General features: G+C 38.8%; 1 protein-coding gene across 1 annotated transcript in view; it reads right to left on the reverse strand.

The window, feature by feature from the left end:
* Positions 1–22,839, reverse strand: part of CCDC141 (coiled-coil domain containing 141) — a 197,060-nt gene that overhangs the window by 98,598 nt on the left and 75,623 nt on the right. Inside the window, exon 6 of the mRNA XM_082629826.1 lies at positions 20,665–20,781. Coding sequence (XP_082485952.1) covers positions 20,665–20,781 — 117 coding nt within the window. The remainder of the gene's footprint in view (positions 1–20,664; positions 20,782–22,839) is intronic.

Here is a 22,839-nt window from a genome sequence, read left to right on the forward strand (position 1 = left end):
GTCCCATTTGGTTCAGCACCGAGGAGAATTAACTCACTGACAACAAATCATAGAATTTTACATGACTGCATTAACAGATGGGACAAACAAAATAAACCTGGCGATTTTAATCAGAGAATATTTGAAAGTCTGCTTTGAGCAGAAAATTTTTGAGAAGAAATGTTTACGCTTTTGGAGAGTGGCAGTGAGCCTTTGAAAAGCTGAAAGTCTCTGATCATGCCGAGCTGGATGGCCAGCTGGGCCACAGTTACTTCTCATGCTCCTTTCCCAGGCATTTCTCGCCGACATACACAAAAGCAAGGGTCATCTCACTCTTGGATGAGTACCGAGTTCAGTGTCCACAGGCCATCTGAACTCTGCCCTCACTGTGGTGCATTTCAGCAGAGACACAGACAGACTGCAAACAGGGAAGAACTGTGATTTTGTGTATCATCTAGAGATGAAAGAATTGTGGTGTTTCGCTTCCCGGCCATAAGGAAGAAATCATAGCTACTGAATCAAGGAGAGCCTGTGGGCAAGAGCAGAGAAATGGAAATACACTTTTTACTCCAAACTTAGTAAGTGGCCTCCTGCAGGGCATTTTGCTTTCCTGAGCCTTACTTCTCTGCAGTGCAGAAAGAGCCACCACCATTTCACATATGCTTCAGCTTCTCTAGTGAATCAGATGTAAATTCAACGGTGAATTGGCTGTGCTTCAAATTCCTGGATTTCAGGCCCTACTAAAAATTGGGTTTTTAGCTATATTTTCCAGAATTACCCTACTGGATTTGGGACTGACAGTTTACAGCAGAAATGACAGATGTCACCAAAGCAATATTTGAATAATAGTTGTTGCTTTCTTTCTTCTCAGTCCATTCAAATATTCCAAAAGATGCAGGAAAAAACATGGCTTGGAAGCTTCTTGTTTCCTTTATTCTGTTCAGTGCTTGGCCACCAAGTGGAGCCTGTGGTTCAGGCACACAGAGCAGGGTGCTTGTTGCTAATACTGAAGCAAAAGGATGTGTGGCAGAATAAATGTTTTAAATCAAATAAAATCATAACAAATTACACTCATAAGCAAGTCTTCAAAATAACGTTTGGAGCAGAAATACATTTATTTCTTCCTCCTTGGTTCAACATAGTTTTTGGATAAAAATTTAATTACACAGGAAGTCGGGAAGAAATTGTCCCAAGATTTGCGTTTTCTGAGAATCGCTATTTTTTCTTTAGTGTCTTGTCCTTGTTTTTCTTAGATTTTTGTTCCTCTTAATCACATTTTCTTCAAGTTGATTAAGTAAGGAGTAGAGACAGATTGGGGGCTATTGAGGTTTCCAATTTTTAAATCAAAATTAATAAACTCTAGCTGGCCAAATTGTTTTCATCTAACACAATTTGCCTATTATCAGTGTGCCACTGGCCGACTAGGTGATTGCAGTTTATATTGATGTCATCAAAAGACTTACTTTTTAATTTTCTAGAGTATCTGTTGGAGATATCTTCAGGATCTCAACATGTAATTCAACCATGGGGAGAATCACTAGGTTTTGATGTTCACTTCTTATGAAGATTTCCCTAAGTCAAGCAGATTAAGTTGGGAAGGGGGTATCCGTATATTTTACCCACAAGGAACATCAGATATAGATTAGAACAATGACTTTTAGTTGTTATGTACAAGATCAATGTAACAAAACCAATAACATTCCTAGATAGCAACAATAGCCAATTATCTTTTCTAATAAAGATCCCATTTATAAGAGCAATAAACATTATGAGGCAGTCATTTGTTCAACTATGTATTTGGCAGGTCTAGTCTATGCCAAGCATTCTTCTAAATACTCCATCTAGGCCAGTGAATTTAGCTCCAGTGTTAGTGATGGCGGTGGTGCACCATGTATTTTATTTTGTTTATAACCAATAAACATGGTAAATCAGTACATTGTCTGGTTAGTTTGAAGATGACCACACTGTTGAACAGAGACAAGTACAGAAGATTAGGGGACTCTCAGGTGCCATGCAGGGTGGGAGTTGTGTGCAGTATTAAATATGGTGGTCAGGGTAGGCTTTTTGCGTAGTGAGATTTGAGCAAAGATGGGCAGGAAGTGAGGGGATGAGCCAAGAGGATCTCTGGAGAAAGAATTTTCCAGGTTGAGGGCACAGCGAGAGTAAAGGCTCCCAGGTGGGGGTTTTCCTGCTGGGGTGGAGGAACAGCAAGGACACAGCGCGGTAGAGCTGAGTGTCCCACAGAGGAAGCAGGAGGAGAAGCAGTAAGAGGGGCACGGTGGGGGCACAGTGGGAGGATCCAGAGGCAGGGCCCTGTAAACACTGAAGTCTTTCATTCTGAGAGAAGTGTGAAGCCGTTGGAAGGTCTGGGGCATAGGGTCTGACATAACTTTAAAAAAAAAACAAAAATAAAAGCACAGGGCTGTCGTTTGAGAATACTTTGCTGGTGGAGGGGTGCAGGGATGCATGCACAGTGCTTCCCGAGGAAACTACTGCAATTAGCCAGGAAAGATGGAGGTAGGTCATTCCCCAGGACAGCAGTGGAGGTCATGAGAAATGATAGGATATTCTGGATCTACTTAGATGACACAGCCCAGGTGATTTCCTATGAATAAGAGGAAGAAGAATCAAGACTCTTTTGACCTGAGTAACTGGATGGATTGAGTTGCCCTTAACTGAGATATGAAGAACTAGGTAGGAGAGGTTTTGAGTGGGAAGAAGAAGAATTCAGTTGCTGACATCCTCTTGAGCCTGTCTCTCTGGAAAGGCTGTGCTTAAGCTCCTGAAGTCAGTACCCACCACCCACTTCTACACACACACACACACTCACACAAACTCACATTCCATTAGCAAATACTCTCATAGATTCCTCCCAAATATGCCCTAAGCCTTTTAGACTGGAACAGTCTATTTAAAGGACTATGAAGAATAAAGGCTTCAAGTTGCCTATAAGGAAAATAAGATCCCAAAGCTAAAGTAGCAAGAAGAAACTAAATACCCAGCAGTTTCAAATACATTTTTAAATGCACAGACATGCATGCAACATACACAGCCAGTGGTTCTTCTTGTTTCTGGAATGCAGAAGCAAAATGACTACAAAAGCCAGCTACCATGAGGTGATGCTGCACCTCAATCCCAGGTAGTAGGAATGTCTCAAAGAAATGGTGTGAGGCCAGTAACATATTCAACACACTCAGTTTTCCAAAGTACTGCCTAGTGATAGGTAAGAAGAGACAGTACTTTTCAAAATGTGAGGGTTCGGGTAAAACATACTGGTGACATCAAACAATTTCCCTTTACTGTTTCTTGTGATAATTCATACAAAGTGAGATGTGTCTAACCCTTTCTGATTACCCCCTAAAAGCCCCCTTGTGAGCAGTTCCTTTTCGTCTTTCTCAGTCTGGGTTCTCAGGGGCTTACTGAATATGTGAAGAAAAAACCTTAAGTCTCTTCATCACTTAGATGTGGAGTCTAAAAAAGTCAAACTCATAAAAACAGAGTAGAAAAGTGATTGCCAGGGACTGGGGGGTGGAGGAAATAAGGAGACATTGGTAGGAGAGTAAAAACTTTCATCTATAAGATGAATAAGTTCTGAGGATCTAATGTAAAACGTGGTGATTAGAGTTAACGCTGTACTATATAACTGAAATTTCTAAGGGAATACACTGTACTATATAACTGAAATTTACATATCCACAAAGATAAATATGTGAGGTGATAGATGTGTTAATTAACTAGATGGAGGGAAATCCTTTCACAAAATATACATATATGAAATCATTATGATAAACACTCCAAATAGCTTACAATTTTGTGTCAATTATACCTCAATAAAACTGAAAAAAGAAAAAGTTTAAATCTCTGGATTCATGATGCAGGGAATCCCTGTATACAACTACCAGGTTTACAAAGAATCCAAACAGCCTGCATCACCCTTTCTGTGCCTGTACTCCCCATCAACACCCTGTTACCATCATGGGAATGTGCAAGTGTGCAGCTTCAGAAGAGAAAGTACCGTGGTGCTTTGTCCTTAACAGTAGGTGCAACTCAGAGGCAGTGTTGGCTTTGGCCACTCTGCAGATCACTTTACTTTTCAACATTACTTGAAATTGCATTCTTGTGTTTGGGTTAATAAAACGTTCACTTCCAAAAATCGGCGGTGGGGTGGTGGAAAAGAAAAGAAAAAAGAAAAACAGAAGTCAAGGATGGTTAAGAAGTTGGTAGACATTCACACATTAGTGTGAATAGATTGCTTTCCTCTTAACACTTGAGGACTGCAGCATTGCGCCTACCATCATGAAGTTTTGCCCATTATTTTTCTGTTGCCTCAGAATCGGGAGAGTTCCCACAGAACTGTGTTTAGTTTGTAGTCTCGATGATGACCATGCAGTAGACAGAGAGACTCATGACTTCCTAGCCAAACTGAATGTCACTTATGAACAGCAGTTTAGAAGTCCAGCCAGGGCTGACTCAGGGTAACATTTTGCTGCCAGGTTCCTGTCCAGTGGAGTCATCCACTGACCCAACTAACACTAGCTGCATTTAACTCATGTCCCAGACCCATCTACTGGGTGTTACAGGGAATCCAGAAATGAATACATCATGGCCCTTGTTTTTTAGAATTTCACAGCTGTGGGGAAATCAGACATGTGAAGGACTGAAATGCCAGGAAGGCATTAATTGCTTTAATTGAGCAATAAGCAACACTCTAAGAAGGGAAAGACAAGTACTGGAGAGATCAACAACCATTTCAGAGAAGGAATCTGGACCAACACTGAGCCTATAGGTCATCAACTAAAATCACTTCCTAGGCTGAAGTGGATACATAGAGCTTTAGACAGACCCTCTCTGCCCAATGTACTGACCTCAAAATATTATCCAGACATCCTGAATATGGGTGCTTTGTCTTGCTTCTTAGCCAGTTTCTGTCGGGTCCAATCTTGAACTACATACCAAATTCTATCCATGGCTTCTGTTTCTGCTTAGATTTTCTGCCTCAGTTGCTAACACTTTGCCCTGACTTCTACTCCTCCCTCCTCTTTGGTAACCAAATTGTGACCTCAGGCTTGCCCGCTTTTTAGCTTTATTCTTCCCATGTCAACTCTAAGATTATAATTAGCAACTAACTTTGAAAAAGGAGAGGAAGAAAATAGGGGAAAAGAGATTCTCTGTGAGGGGTCCAACTAACCCAAGTCTCAGAGGTGAGAAAGTCTGTGGTACGCATGGGAGTGATAAGCAGACCAAGGAAGCTTACATTCACGGAGACGTACAGGCTTGGGGGCAGGGAAAGGGCAGGTCATGGGGGGCTTTAAAAGTCACCAGAGTCTGTATTTTATTTTGTATCCAAAGGGCATTTTAGGAGATGCTTGAGAAAAAACTGGCCTAGTCTCAGCTTGTCCAAAGGTAACTTTGATCATGTCATAAATGATTAACTGCAAAACAGAAAGACTGGAGGCCCAGATGCCAGTTAGGTGTGTGGCAGGATAATTTATTGTGTTCTTCCTATATTGTCCTATCTGCCCTGTTTCAAGAAGAAAGTCAATTATTTTCTATGCCCCTCTTGCTTTAGTGAAGTTTATATTAGGACCAAAAGCAGAATTTATCTGCAAGTCATTTTCCCTTCTGCCTTTTGTAAAAAGACTAAGTCCAATAAAGACATTATGAGAGACGTGGTAAAGGACAAGGAGATAAAGGTGAGGGCCATACAAAGACAGGGAAATCTGGCTGGCGCCGGAGAAAAGCCTGGATGTGAGGTGAGGCGTGTGGAGGAGATGCAGGGTCCTCTCAGGGCAGTGCCATGAAGACACGCACGGCTTCCCTGGGGACAGCTGTGTATTCCCTCCAGGGAGACTGGAAGTCAGACCAGCCTGGCACCTCAAACAGGCACAGAAGCAGCAGAGCCACTGAAACTGCAGCCTCCATACAGGTTGAGACAATGATTGCCTCAGAGGGAAGCCGAGTGAACTGATGAACACAGTGGCTTCCCCAGTGCTGTGGTGCTCTATGGACCCAGGAACATTTACAGAACCCTGGAAAGGGGCTCCAACAATGACAGATTGAATGTGTTGCCAGTCATAAGATGGGAGCTCAGAATCAGGCTTATGTTGACTAAAAAACAGTTTTCTAAACAAGCCAGAAATATTTCATACAAATATTATAGTTTGTAGGCTCAGATTCATAGTACTACACAATGTAATTGTAGTGGACCTAGTGAAAGGTTCTGAGGAACTAAAGTAGTGGGCCTGGGATGAGAAGGCAAGAAGGAGATAGAGGTAAGAATTGACTAAATTTGAGAGATGATCTGAAGTGAGGGGAGAGGAAGAATAATGTGACTTTGAGGTCTCTAATCTGGGTGACTGAGGGCTGCAATTTCTTTAGCCAAGAAAGAAAAATGGGGGAAGGTTTGGAGGAGAAAATAATAATTTTAGTTGAGCTAAAGTGCTGGTAAGAAATCTATAAGTCAATCTTCCACAGAAACTTCTAAAAAGAAGACTGGAGTTGAGAAAAGATGTAAGAGTTGGAGATCTTTAAGTCTAGAAATCATTAAGATAAAACCTATATTATCACTGTGGGATTGGCTAACTCCACATGAGCAAAGTATGAAATGAGAAGAGAAAAGAGCCAAAGGTTAAGCATTTCATGTAAAGGGAGACTGGAGGAAGAGATGGCATTGAAAGAGATTTAGAAGGAGCCAGGAACCATCAGACAGATGGGAGAACCAGGGAAGGTGGTGTCTCAGAGGCCAAGTGCACAGAGAGCTTCAAGTCATCTGTTACTTGAGAAAGAGCAGCTTCTCCTAATGCAGGTAAAGGATTAGTGGGTGGGGAGGCCAGGGAGGCAGAAAATGAAGTAGTTGCATTCATTTCCTAGGGTTCTTGTAACAAAGTACAGTTGACCCTTGAACAACATGGGTTTGAACTGCAAGGGTTTACTTAAACACAGTTTTTTTTTTAATACATATACTACTATGTTTATGATTTGTGGTTGGTTGACTCTGTGGATGGGGAAACCATGGATATGGAAGGCTGACTATGAGAGTTGAGCATCCACAGATTCTGGTATCTGTGGGGGGTCTTGGAAGAACCAATGCCCCAAGGATACTGAGGGACATCTGTACAACAAAGTCAGTGGCCTGAACAACAGAACTTTATCCTCTCACAGTCCTCTGATTTAGATTTTAGAAGTCTAAAATCAAGGTATCAACAGTGTTGGTTCCTTCTTGGGGCTGTGAGGGTATAACCTGTTCCAAGCACCTCTCTTGGCCTTGTAGATGGCTGTCTTCTCCCTTTGTCTCTTCATATCATCTTCCCTCTATGGGTGTCTGCCTCTGTGTTCAAATTTCCCCTTTTTATAAGTCATACTGAATTAGGGTACACTCTGATGACCCCATCTTAACTAATTACATCTGCAATAACACTATTTCCAAATAAGATCACATTCTGAGACACTGAGGGTTAGGACTTTAACATATAAATGTTGGTAGACACAATTCAACCTGTTAGTCATGAAAAAGGTAGAATAGTGTCTTAAGGATTGAGAAGCAATGTTTATGTTTTCTATTTTATGAGAGACTAAATGAGGTATTAAGAATGAAGAGAGAGGGTGGCGCAGTGGTTAAGAATCGCCTGCCAATGCAGGGGACATGGGTTTGATCCCTGGTCCGGGAAGATACCACATGCTGCAGAGCAGCTAAGTCCGTGAGCTACAACTACTGAGCCTGTGCTCTAGAGACTGTGAGCCACAACTACTGAGCCCTCGTGCCACAACTACTGAAGCCCATGAACCTAGAGCCCATGCTCCACAAGAGAAGCCACCGCAATGAGAAGCCCATGCACCACAACGAAAAGTAGCCCCCGCTCACCACAACTAGAGAAAGCCCGCATGTAGCAACGAAGACCCAATGCAGCCAAAAATAAATAAATACATAACTAACTAACTAACTAAATAAATAAATATATTAAAAAATAATGAAGAGAGATACAAAATGAAGAGATGGAAAAGGTAGGACTTAGAAGAATGGATGAAGGCTTAAATTTGGAAGAGAGGGGAATGGGAAACACACTGGGAGAAGAAAAGTGAAAAAGAGACAAAAAAGGACAGAGAAGAAGAGTCAAGTGATTTCGCTTTGAATGACTAAGTGACTGTGAAGTTAGGTTAAAGCCTGGTTGAGAATTTTAAAAGAGCCTGAAAGTTTTTTACTGGTTGTTATGGGGACAGAATAGGGAATTAATGGCTGATAAAGAAAAGAATTTGTAAGGCTAACTGATAATAGATCATTTGCTTTTTAAATAGATCTAATCAGAAAAAGTGTGCTAATTGTTTCATCTTCTTTGAGAAGTAGGAAGAAACAGAGAAAATGGGTGATTGAGTTTACTCACAAATAGCCTTGGTCCATGCTGAATCCTACAAGGAGGGAAACCAGGAAAAGGTGAAAGGAAAGGGGGATGGGATGAGAGCACTTTTGGGTGATACCATGGAAACAAGTGTGGCCACAGAAGTGGGAAACTGAAGTAAAGGCCTTTGGAGTAATGAATGTCACAGAAATCTAAGGCCACTGCACTGAATGCCACCAAATGGATGCTAAAGAGTAGCACAGGAAGGTTGTAGGGATTTAAGATGTGACTGTATTAAGACATAACAAAATGCCTTTTTAGCTGTCCACCTCAAAGACTCAACTTCACTATTATTATTATCATAGTAATATTACCTTGAGTTGTGAGAGCAACTATAAGAAGCCATGCTTTGTGGAAATTTTTATTTAAGGGCTGACAAATGACAAGAAGGAGGAGAAGCAGGAAAAGGAAGAGGAGGAGGAGGAAGAAGAAGGGCAAGAAAAAGAAAAGGAAAGAATATAACATGAAGAATTTTTATAAAAATCATAACTAAAAAAAAAAGAAAAAAATTTTCTAAGCATTTAAACTTAATGAGCTGGTGAAGGTTTCATAAACAGGTGACAGCAGGTAGATTTAAACCTAGTGATCACAGAGTACAATATTCTCTATTTGTTTTCTGAACTCATCCCCTTCTTAGATGGGCATAAACATTCTGAGAGACTCTCTCAGTTAAATTTCCCTTGGAAATGAAAGCATATGGTTCACTAAGCTTTAAATTAACCCGTAAGTTAAGGCGGAAGTAGGGTTACCAAGTGAGAAATCCCATCATTTTATAGATTTTCCCCAATGCTTGAAGGCAAATTCAATACTATTTATACATGTTTTGCCTGCTAGTAATAAAATTGTTTATAATTTATGTTCTGTGAAAAATGACATCTGCTTTTAATTGGGAAGTTCATTAAAAAATCAGAAAAGTAAAACAAATTATGTGTTAAAATGAAGACAGAGGATTTGAAATGCACTAATGCAGATGTCTCTACTGTTTAGAGACTCAGTTAATTTCTGCCTTGAGACATTTCAGATTCAGACCCCATTTTATTTTTTAAATTGGATGAAACATTATAAAAGTAACAAACTCTGCTTCATTTTGTAGATTTTCCTTATAATCATCAGAGATGCTGTGAGCTGATTTACTGAAGCAATATATTTTAAAGTGGTTTTGCCATTTTTTTGCATACCTTCAGTGAAGGAATTTGGGGATGTAATGGAAGTTCAAATATCAGAATAGTCAGCTTCTTTATACAGGTTAATACATACTGAAATGAAAAGAAAATCCTCAACAATGATTGTGAAATACTTTGAAAATATTTGGACAACCTGGGAACTATAATTATACAAACTCTAGATATTGCTACATACTTCCTGAACCACCCAAGAGACCTACAAGTAGCTCCTTTTGTACTAAATAGTTCATGTAAGTGCTATTCCTGTGGAAATATTTCTATTTCAAAAAAAGGAACAATTGAACAATTTAAACACTTGTCGTTTGATCTTCAATTACCTGTGTAATAAATACAAGCAACAAAAATAAATCAAGTTCTAAGCTCAGACAATCATGTCCACACCTTAAGAGACTCAAAGATTTATTTAGACTTAAACCTTCCAAGTTCTTACAATGACCCAATATTTCAACTCCATCACTTAAACTCTCTTTCATTCTTCTGCAGTTCTTTCCTCCATAACCTTTGTTACCCAAAGGGTGGTCCAGAGACCAACAGCATCAATGTTACATTGGAGTTTGTTAGAAATGCAGATACTCAAGCCCCACCCCAGACCTGGTGAATCAGAATCTGCATTTTAAGGTCCCCGGGTAATTCATGAGTACATTATAGTTTGAGAAGATCTGGTCTACAATACACTGAAAGAATGGCTTTTTACAATCAGATAGATGAATAAGAGAAAAATGATTATGGAAGGTGAAATTTGCAGATGGTATGATCTTATACATAGGGAATCCTTAAAAAACTATTAGAGCTAATAAATTAATTCAGCAGAGTTTCAGGATACAAGATCGATGCACAAAAATCAGTTGTGCCTCTATAGACTAGAAATGAATAATCTGAAAAGGAAATTAAGAAAAAACAATTTCATTTACAATAGTACTAAAAAGAATAAAATACTTTAGAATAAATTTAACCAAGGGGGTTTAAGACCCATACACTGAAAATTATAAAACATTGTTGAAAAAAGTAAAGAAGACCTAAATAACTGGAAAGACATCCTGTGATCATGGATCGGGAAACCTAATATTGTTAAGAAGGCAATACTCCCAAAGTCATCTACAAATACAATGCAATTCCTATCAGAACTCAATGGCCTTTTTTTAAAGAAATGGCAAAGCTGATCCTAACATGTAGAACTGCAAGGGAATCCTGAATAGCCAAAACAATCTTGGAAAAGAACAAAGTTAGAGAGCTCACAGTTTCTGATTTTAAAACTTACTACAAAAACTACAGTAATCAAAACAGTGTGGTACTGGCATAAGGACGGACATATAGAACAATGGAATAGAAGTGAGAGTTCAGAAAAAAACCTATACATCTGTGATCAATTACTCTCAATAAGGGTGCCAAGGCCATTCAATGGGGAAAGAATAGTCTCTTCAACAAACTGTGCTAGGATAACCAGATACCCATATGTGAAGAATGACCCTTACTTCATACAATACACAAAAATTAACTCAAAATGGAGCAGGGCTTCCCTGGTGGCACAGTGGTTAAGAATCTGCCTGCCAATGCAGGGGACATAGGTTCGAGCCCTAGTCCAGGAAGATCCCACATGCCGCGGAGCAACTAAGCCCGTGCACCACAACTACTGAGCCTGGGCTCTAGAACCATGAGCCACAACTGCTGAGCCCACATGCCACAACTACTGAAGCCTGTGCACCTAGAGCCCGTGCTCCACAACAAGAGAAGCCACCACAATGAGAAGCTCACGCACTGCAATGAAGAGTGGTCCCCGCTCGCCGCAGCTAGAGAAAGCCCGCACACAGCAATGAAGACCCAACGCAGCCATAAATAAATAAATAAATAAAATTGATTTTTTTAAAAAGTTAATTTAAAAAAAATGGAGCAAAACCTAAATGTAAGAGCTAAAGCCACAAAATTCTTCGAAGAACCACAGGAATAAATCTTCATGACCTTGGATTTAGCAATGGTTTCATAGCTTTGACATCAAAAGCAAAAACAAGAAAATTTAAGATAGATAAATTGGACTTTATCAAAATTAAAAACCTGTGTTCATCGAAGGACACTACAGGCAAAGGGGCTGAATAGACATTTCTTCAAAAAATATATTCAAATGGCCATGAAAAGATCTTCAACATCACAAGTTATTAGTTATTAGGGAAATGCAAATAAAATACTACAACTGATAGTACTTTACACACACACTAGGATGGCTAGAAAAAAAATTTTTTTAATATAAGAACAAAAACAAAAAATAAGTTTTGGCGAGGATGTGGAGAAATTGAAAGCATTGTACATTGCTGGTGGGAGCATGAAATGGTGCAGCTACTGTGAAAAATAGTATAGTGACTCCTCATTAAATTAAATGTAGAAATATCATATGAGCCAGCAATTTCACCCCTAGGGATATACTCAAAAGAACTTAATGCAGGTATTCAAATTAAAACTTCTATGTGAATGTTCATAGCAGCGTTATTCACAATGGCCAAAAGGTGGAAGCAACCCAAACGTCCATCAACTGATGGGTGGATAAACAAAATGTAGTGTATTTATACAGTGAGATATTATGCAGCAGTAAAAAGCAATAATGTACCAATACAGGCTACAACATGGATGAACCTTGAAAACATGTTAACTGAAAGAAATCACACACAAAAGGCCACTCGTATGATTCCATTTATGACATATCCAGAATAAGTAAATCAATGGAAAGTTGATTAATGATTGTCTGAGGCAGAGGCAGAGAGAGAGAGGAATAAATGGACTGTTTAATGGGTATGGTGTCCCTTTTTAGGGTCATGGAAATGTTCTGGAACTACAACATTGTGAATTTACTAAATGTCACTAAAGTTAGATTTTATGTTATGTTTATTTTACCATCATTAAAAAAAAGCCTCTATTATGTTGTGCTTGTATGAGGCATTGTGCTAATTGTGTACTGCATGAGAATACAACTAATCCTCACAACGACTGCATGAATTAGGTACAATTATTACCCTCTTTCACAAAAGGGGGAACCTAGGCTCAGATATACAAGAAATTTGCCCAAGCGTACATCAGAAGTAAGCAGAGATGCTAGGATTTAACTCTAGGCCCTGGGAGTGTACCATTCATTCCACTGCCATATTCTGAGATACTATGTATTGCTGCCTCAAATAATGTATGATATATCTACACAGTTTAATAACATGTAATCATTAAAAAAACATATTTAAAATATGTATTTGAATGGAGAAATGCTTATGACGTAATGCTAATTGGAAAAATTACACTGCAAAACAACACATACACAACTTTGTATATAAATACACACATACAGTGTATACACACACACATACACACACAGGTTTGGAATACTCAATTTTTTGTATGTTTTATATTTCCTTCTCATTTTCATATACACCCATGCACTATGGGTGATTTTAATTTTCTTTAGTTTTATGTATTTTCTGATTTTTCCAAAATGAGAATGTATTATGTAATCAGAAAAATAAAAAAATAAACACATTTTTAAAGAGCCACATTCCTGTAGTGGTTCTGTTGATGGTAATTATGCATTTAAATTATTCAAATAAGCTTGCAAGAGACTCTTCTACTTCCTTATCTCACAGGTATAAATATTTTGTAACTTTAAACTTGACTTTTTCCTCTGAATAAAGTCTGCTTCGGACCTAGGCATTGGTATTTTTGTAAGATCTCCAAAAAATATTATTTAAAGGAACCTGAGGCTAAGGTCACAAATCCAATTTATGAAATCACTCAGCAACAACTGGAAAATATTTTCAATGACTTGGAAAATCAGATTAGATGATGAATCATGGAAGATTATTTTAATCTTGAAGCTGAGGAATGTGAATTCTACTATAGTAAAACATTGAAGATGATGTTTCTTTACACTATTTTCACTTTGTTTCTCTGGCAGAACTTCAAAGATTATTTGTTAATCAAGGACTTTACAAAAAATATATAGCCACCTATGAAAATTAAGGAGAATATGGACATACATGAAATATATGAGAAAATCCTCTAAGTCAGTGTCTCTTAAACTTCTGTGTCCACACAAATCTTGTGAGAGAAATTTGTTAAAATGCAGATTCTGACCCAATAGGTTTGGTGGGTGGAGTCTGAGATTCTGCACTTCTAATGACTTCCAGATACTGCTGTCTGGGAGCCACAACTTGAATAAGTCTTTATGTCGCCTTTAAGCCTTTTAAATGGGCATTAATAACATCCAACTCAAAAGATATCATGCCCCATCTAAAGCTATTCTCATTCAAACTTCAGCAGTTTTCTAAGAGATTATTCTGTCTTCAATATCACTTCTTCCCATTCTTATCATTCACATTTTTTCCAAGGTAATCTTCTAAAATGCAAATCAGTTTAAGCTACTACTCCACTTAAATTGCACCTCACTGCTCATCAGGTCTCAAACCCAAATGCTTACAGGGGACAGGCGTGTAATGTAAATGAGTGAAGCAAAGGTGGAAGAGGAGGTAATGAGGAACAGTGGTGACTGTGGCAAACCAAAGTACACATGCCTTTTCTCAAGGAAATAGCTATTGCTGGGCTCCAGCCAAGAGCTGCAATGTCTATAAGGAAAGATGAGCCTGACAATGCCAGGTCTTCCATTTTTTAGAAGGAAAGGAAATCTGGATTCCATTTTGATGAAAATATCAATATCTTAAGATTGGCAGTGAATTTTTTAAAATCCCGATTCCCCAAACAAACTACACAAAATCTCTGGGCATGAGATCCAGATGTCAGTATTTTTTTCAAAGCCCCTGTGCGATTCTTGTGTGTACCAACTTTAAAGGGCCTGAACTGAAGCAAGAGTTGACACTACAGAAATGTGGGGATTTATAGTCCACCATGGTGGTATGAAAATTACTTTAAACTGAAAACAGCTAAACAATTAGCAGCCACAGAAAGAAATACTACCTAAACTTAAGTGGAGCCTCCTGAAAATACAGTTGCCATTGACCTCTTCCCAGGGAGTTTCCTGATTTAAAGAAGACTGATACTTGGCCTCAGGAAGTATAAATTCAGCTGTCATATACCTTCCCGCTGGGAAACCTCCAGCCAGGAAGAAGACAGACTGCTCATTCCTTTATCATCAAGAAGCCCAAGAAAACCTTCCATACTCTCCCACTGAAGCCCTAAAAACTTTTCTTTTGTTAAATTGATCTTTGTAAAACTTTACTTTGGGCTATTCCATGAGTCTTCCATTACTGGGACGGCCCACGTATACTGTGTGAAAATAAACCTTGTCTTTACTCCTGTTAACCTGTCTATTGTCAGTTAATTTGCAGGGCCCCAATCACTGGAACCAAATTGGAAGAGGAAAAGTTTTCCTCCCAACAGAAGTAAAGGTTGGCTCCTGAAGGCAGTTCTTCGATAGACATTATTTCTGATGTGCAGAAGAAGGAATGATTATGTCCCTCAAAGGAGATAATAAGGGGCTTCCCTGGTGGCACAGTGGTTGAGAGTCCGCCTGCCGATGCAGGGGACACAGGTTTGTGCCCCGGTCCGGGAAGATCCCACATGCCACGGAGCAGCTGGGCCCGTGAGCCATGGCCGCTGAGCCTGCGCGTCCAGAGCCTGTGCTCCGTAACGGGAGAGGCCACAGCAGTGAGAGGCCCGTGTACCGCAAAGGAAAAAAAAAAAAAAGGAGATAATAAGGAAGTGTTTGTTAACATATTTTAATATACCCTACAACCAACTCTGAACTCCAGACTTTGAATTCAAGCCTTGGAGCATCAAATTGATACAGGATAAACTCTAAGAGTATTTAAGGTTCTTAACCGAAGGGTCGCTTATAATCATCCATGTCTGTTATTCCTTTAATTGTTACATATGTAAGAGGAAAATATTTTTTTCATATTCAGTAAAGAAAGTATAATTTAATACAAAATTACTCATACTTAAAGGCTGTATTAAAAAATCTTTTAGTTCAGTTCTTTCAACACATTCTGAATAAGGTATCACAATTATTAAGAGATATAAAAGTTGCCATATTTCTTATTTGAATGCATTCCAGTAAGAAATGAGAGAGGAATTTTCAAAGATTATTTAGAAATAATTTACTGAGTAGACTAACAAGCAATACAGAATAGCTCACTACCATTTCACTTAGCTTACCTTCTCTATGTTACCAGATAATTTATATGTATCTCACTAATGAATCCCCAGCTTGAGGCCTTATTTCTACTTTAAAACTTCTTTGAAAGAAACAATCCCCCTTCCTCTCCTCATACCCACACTCAAAAAAAAAAAAAAGTGTAATATGCTGCTTCCTGTTTAAGGAGATCTAAAATTGGATTCCTCCTCCAGGAACAAGGAATGATATTGTTGGAAAACCACAGGCAAAAACTATTTGAATGTTTACACCATGGATGGGAAAGAAAACATTTTTGGAGGCACTACTAAAATGTGGGCACCTTCACAAATATTTTCTAATTGAATTATTCATGACTCCTCTTTACAGGTCAAGAAGGTGAGATTGAGAGAGGTCAAGTGTACCCAAGGTTGCAAAGTGAGTGACAGCAGGAATTCAAACCTGTTTTTCCTTATGTAGATATAACCCGATATAGTATTGCAATCTTTATTTTTAGAAAACTTGCTAATCCAGGTAGGAAGAGGTTAGTAAAGATGGTGAAGGAAAATGTTTGAAGCAAGGTTTCTAGGTCCTTTCAAAAATCCTAACATTGTAAATAGGACCAGCATCATGGGCAAGTGATCTGTATCATCACAGCGACATTTCTTTAGAAGTCTCCATGCTTGGTTTAAGGTTCTGCTGTTGCTGTATTGAAATCTCAATACCATATTTCCATTTTAAACTGGGTCTCACAAATTATGTAGCTTGTCCTTCCTGCAAGGGCCAACAAAGTGATGGTAAAGTTTATAGATAAGAGAACCTTCCTTGAGGAGACAACAGGTGGTTAGCTCTCAGTGTCAGGGCCACATGACTTTCTGGAGCAGAATAAGGTCGATGCCTTAGACAGGAGATATGCTAGGGGATAACTTTCTGGGTGTGTTGCTTTCTTTCCCCATCTGCCTGGTCACTGTCAATGTATCTTTTCAGGAAAGAAAATAGGAGCTCCAACCCAGTACCAGCCAGAGGAGAGAAACAACATTAGGATAGCACTGGAATCTGACCAGGTGGACAGCTAATATATGAGAGGGAAGCAACCTGACCTGTTTCTCAGTGCGCCCTCTTCAACTCTCCATCAAGTGAGCTGGGAAGAGTATGGGAAATGGGTCTTGGAACAAAGCAGGGCCCAGAGTCCAATCAGTGGGAGGTTCTCCAAGGGGTCCCCCTCCTTTGTGTGTATCTGGCATAGAGGGGCAAACCAGAAACGGTGGAGCCCTAATTCTAACAACAGAAGCACTCAGGGGCATCTCCCTGCACCTTGACCCCAATTCACCCAGAAAAGGACAAGTTAGAGAACTGGCTTTCACACCTCCCATGCCTTACCAAGTGAAGTTGCTGGTATCCAAGGGAATATTAACTCACAGGGAAAAATAACATCTGATGAGCACAAGCAACACACCGAAATACCTAAATCAGAGGACACAGAAATAATGCACTGGACAGACCAACAATTTAATATATGAATAAAGCACACCTTAGGATATAAAGAAGGATGTTAGACAGATGAAGCAGGAAAAAAGTTATGAGGAAGAATCAGTGTGAGGAATGGGGTATGAAAAACGTAATAGCTGAAGTGAGGAACTCAGCAGAAGGGCTAAATAGAAGAGTCAGTGGACTAGAAGCCCAGGTATTATAAGGGATAAAGAAGTGGGAGGCTATTAACATTATGGATAGAAGTAGGACATCAATATCTACGTAATAGGACTTTCCAAAGTTATGCTGCATCTAGGAATTACCATAGTGAAGATCACAAACAACTGCTTAAAATCACAAACAGCTACTAGATGCAACCAGTGTTGTGGGAAGAAACACAATGAAACCTATGCCTTAATACCATCTATGCAAATTGAAAACATGTAACTCTGTATATATTTTAAGAATGGGAATATGTCTAAAGACACATATTGAACCCATTAGAGTAGGTGCCTGTGAGAATGGGGATGTGAGGAAGATAGAGAATGAAGGGGGAAATAATAAAATAAGCCAACAGAGTAGCTGACCCGGAGATATAGGATGAATTAAAGAGTTTGTGTAACTCTATACTGAGGACCAAACATTTAAAAATAAACAAATAAATATAATGGATGGCTAGGTAGGCAAAAGGAGGCTAAATCACTATCTAAAGTCACTAGAGAATCACAGAAAGACACTAAAAGAATGTTTCTTTCTTCTGGAAAGAGGACTTAAAAAACAGATATGAATCAAACATCCTTTTTTTAATACCAGGCACTGTCCTAGGTGCTGGGAATACCAAGATGAGTAAGATACTATCTCCACATTTAAGAAATGTTGCTATTTTGCCAATCTAGTCCTATCATTTCAGCCATCTCTGAAAAGGTTTTTCACACTCACATTGCTTTAAATTTAACAAACGTAACAGTTATTATAATCTAAATCCTGTCTCTTTTATGAGACTGAAACTTAAAGGGAGTTTTAAGATCACTTAGGCCCACCTTCTGTGGCCTCAGAATTCTCTTCTATTTTCCAACCTGCAAAGTTTACTTCCCTGTAATGACCATGCACTGTTAGCATTTCTTCTCTAGGGAATGGCTGTGGATAAGTATGACCTCTGAGACAACTCCCATTGGTCTCTTGTCTCTAGGTTGAACATTGCTAGGACCTTTAACTCTCATCACAGACAAATTGGTCTGATCATTGTTTTCCCTTATTCTACCTTATTTAGGAATGATCACCCTTGCCTAACGAACTACTCATACTCCATCCATCTGCTCAAACCCCACCATTCTGGAAAGCCAACCTGGATCACCCCAGAACAGAGTGTCACTCCCTCTTCTGCATTTACACTGATGGGGTCTCTTTCAACCCATGTGACTCAGGGACCCCTGCTGCCTTGAATAACCAGTTATCTTGACATTGGACTATCTAGTGTCCCAAACTGATGACAATTGTCTTAAAAAAACTTTTTATCAATAAGTTATGTTTGAGCTTTCATCTCTAAATAGATATTCAATATTTGATAATCTCTAAAGATGCTATTGAGATTAGGGGTTCCAAAGGCCAGCCGATAGTTGAAGGAAAATCTTATATCATACAGAATGCTTCGTAGGAAGTAATAAAACATGAACTCCTATCAAAGCAAACATGCAATTTTTTTTTTAGAAAATAAATTTATTTGCAAGGATGCTATAGGAAAATAGGTTTCTCTGCCTCAGTTTCCAAAACCAATTCGGCCCCAAAACTACTTACTGAGTACAGGGGGCAATACTCAGCTTCTGTATGAGATCTGTAACTGGTTCCTGAGCGGCTCAGGACCCTGAAAGGGAGTAGTCATCTTGTCTGAAATATAATGGTGTTTATCAGGAATTCATACCCTTTTCAAACAATATTTGCTTGGGTATTCATATGGCCTAGCTTATACATATAACCAAAATGTGTAACTCTGCCATATACATTTATCCATATAATGAAATATGTTGCAGTTAAAGGATATTAGTTTACATAGGAAAATATTTATGATAAAGTTGTAAATGAAATAAAGCATGACTCTAATGCTATGTTTCTAGGGTTGTGTATGGAAAGACTAAAAGGGAGTGCACAAAAATATTAATAACGGTTATCTTAATAATGATTAGCTTTGGGTTGAAGAATTCACTTTTATTTTCCTTTTATTTTTCTTATAGTTATGAAATTTTCTATGATGTACTTTATATAATAAAATATGTATTATTAAAAATTTATTTCTTAAACCACTTATGCATACAAAAACATAGGAATAATGATGGAAAGAATATCTTTGTTTTTCTATTTATACACATCATCAAAGCTACAAAGGTAAACTGTAAACTATGATATAAGCTAGACTGAGGTTATACATGAACAAATATTCTACTCCAAACTGTCCTCAGGGCTGTGAGGAACCATAATAAATCCACAGTTACAGTAAATATAACCCCAACGTATGTCCAAGTTATGTGAATATACCATTTTTATTTATATGTTTTAAGGAAGCAACCATCCTATGCAATTCAGGTCATCTCTTGTGCTTAGCATTTAGGAATTTTTATAGACTTTTCACTGATAAAACTTGAGTATCACACGCACAGAATAAAATGCTATATGACTTCAATGAAAAAAAACTAATTTCTCAAACAGATAAACCAAATGCTGAAAATTTTTAAAGAATTTAAAAAATCATCAGCCATAATAGTCTTTTGTAACCGAATCTTTATCAGTCAGGCAAATATTCAAACCATACACTTTGAGTACCTATGTATCCTGTAGTGTTCAAAGAGAAGCAAAAACCAGCAAATGAAAACATCATGATCCCTATGAGGAGATTTCGGTCTAGATAAACGCAACCTGCTGCCTCCCCTTCCCCCACCCCTCTAAATCCCATCCTCCCAAACATGTAAATATTTATTTGCTTTGTATTCCTTATGTTCAACCGTTGTCTATTAGTGTTGGCCCACTGTTTTCCCGAGCTTCATGACCTAGCTGTACGTACAACTATCAACCACCCAGGCTATTAACAACAGAAAGTTCTCTAAATCTTGAAACTGATTAAAGTATTCACTGTTCCCACTCAATCTACTACAACTGGACTTTCATTTTTCTGCAGATAAAAATGGAGCACCTGTAAAGAACTTTGGAAAATATTTATAGACCCCACATGTACAAATGAGTCAATTTCCAAATAACAAGACACAATGGCAAGAGGAGCACTGCTATGTGGCTGCTTTGTTCCCCTGGCTCTCAACACTCTATGGTTCCATTTTGCACATCCACACACCTACAAGTTGTTGCCTGGCTGGTAGTTATTACTTTTTGCAAAACTGAGGAATGTGAAGCAAGTTAAGGAACTAGGGAAATACAAATGGGAACAGCAAGCAAACTATATAAAGAGAGTTTTTTAGTACTCCACTAAATTACCTACAGAAGTGTATTCAAGAGAAGTCCATGCAGTTTTCAATTATTTATTTAATGTGTCTCTTACCTTTGCTTTTATTATCAGTTCCTCGTGCTTACGAATTAGCTCCTCATTGTCTGAAAGTGATGAACCTAGACTTTGTTCCTGTAAATCTCTTATGGTTTTCTGAAACCAACAAGTAACCTAGGTAAGAAGCAACACAGACAGGTCAAATTTCAAATGATTAGAATAAATGAGTAAAAATCCAGAAATCCTTCCCTAAGCTTTCAAAACTTAAGCTACTTCAATTTCTTTTTATATAAACTCATGTGTTAAGTTAATATAATCAGGTTTTTTTTTCTTCATTTCAATCTCTACATGCTTAAGAGAAAAAACAAAATAATACCCCAAAATCATGAGAACAATATATCATTTCATTGGATTACATAGCATAAAGAAAATAATTCAAAATCTCCTAGCAAAGAAGAACCAAAATAGATTCCCAAATTTTGGGAATTTCCCAAATTTATATTCCCCTATAAACCATGCATTCTTTTAGAATATAAGATTATGAATCTGAGTGTAGTTACATAGACTCACATGAAGATATTAAATAGCATATGTAGAATTATGTTTCTACTATTAAAAGACAATGCAGGGCTTCCCTGGTGGCGCAGTGGTTGAGAGTCCGCCTGCCGATGCAGGGGACACGGGTTCGTGCCCCGGTCCAGGAAGATCCCACATGCTGAGGAGCGGCTGGGCCCATGAGCCATGGCCGCTGAGCCTGCGCTCCGCAATGGGAGAGGCCACAACAATGAGAGGCCCGCGTACCACAAAAAAAAAAAGACAATGCAAAAATACTTATTTTGTTGCAATGCTGAAAATCTGTATTCAGAAAATGAAATGGAGAAGTTATTAAAATTCCATTGACATTATAAATGTCTAAGGGCATAACTCACATTCATTTAGACTTGATTTACAATACGTGCCTTACACAGTGTTAAAACAACAAATAACAAAAGACTTGAAAGAAGCTGTGCTTTTAAAAATGATGATGAAGTTGACGTGAGACTGATAACATGTGGCCCCTGGATGCAGATTCCTTATCCCAATTAAAGGAAAGAGAGTTGGAGTTTTCCTCTCAAATCTTATACAGCATTATTCTCATGATCACATCATAGCTACTGATTCGTAAGAACCCCACTACTTGCTAACAGTTTGTTAGTTGATTTTCGGGCATCATCTCTTTTTCTCTCAACAACTCTATAACAGGTATGATATCGACACTGTAGAGATGAGGAGAGGTTAAGCAGCTTATCCAGGGCCATACAGTAAGTGGCAGAGCCGGGGTCTGTCCCCACACCTACATTACTCCAAAGTCCATGTTCTTTCCACTGTGCCCTGCTACCATCCTTGGGTAACTTAAAGTCTGTGGTCATCAGAGGAAATTACTTCACATCTGAAAAATGAATCCTGGCAGCCCACTCAAAGTGGTGGCACTGCCCAGGATATACACTAGGTCTTTCTCCAGCCTAGCTTGTCTTGTCTGCCACAGCCTCAGGATTTCTCTGAATTCTTATAACATGGATAGACACATGAAGCAGGTGGCCAAAGAGAAAGCTACATTAGTCCTGAAGCTCCACACAGCAAACATACATCACAGGGCTTCCCTGGAGGTTCAGTGGTTAAGAACCCACCTGCCAATGCAGGGGACACGGGTTCAAGCCCTAGTCTGGGAATATCCCACATGCCGTGGAGTGACTAAGCCTGTGCACCACAACTACTGAGCCTGTGCTCTAGAGCCCACGAGCCACAACTACTGAGCCCACATGTCACAACTACTGAACCCTGTGCGATTAGAGCCTGTGCTCCACAATAAGAGAAGCCACCACGATGAGAAGCCTGCGCACCACAAAGAAGAGTAGCCCCCGCTCGCCACAACCAGAGGAAGCCCGTGTGCAGCAACTAAGACCCAACGCAGCCAAAAATAAATAAAATAAGATAAATAAATTTATTTTAAAAAAGATGGCAAACTTAATGGATAAATGTTAAAAAAATAAATAAACATACCCCACAACACACACACACACACACACACACACACTACACAGAAGTCAAGTTAGGGTCTATGGAGAAGAATACACTCCTTTACCATTACAGGGCTGATATCACAAAGTTGATTATGAGATCAAATGTCTATACCAACACTTAGCATTTTCCAGCATGGAATAGGCAGTAAAATAGGCAGCAACAGGGTCTCTC

The sequence above is a fragment of the Mesoplodon mirus genome (genome assembly GCF_964341445.2).
Source record: "Mesoplodon mirus genome assembly, chromosome: 8".
Lineage (NCBI taxonomy): Eukaryota > Metazoa > Chordata > Mammalia > Artiodactyla > Ziphiidae > Mesoplodon > Mesoplodon mirus.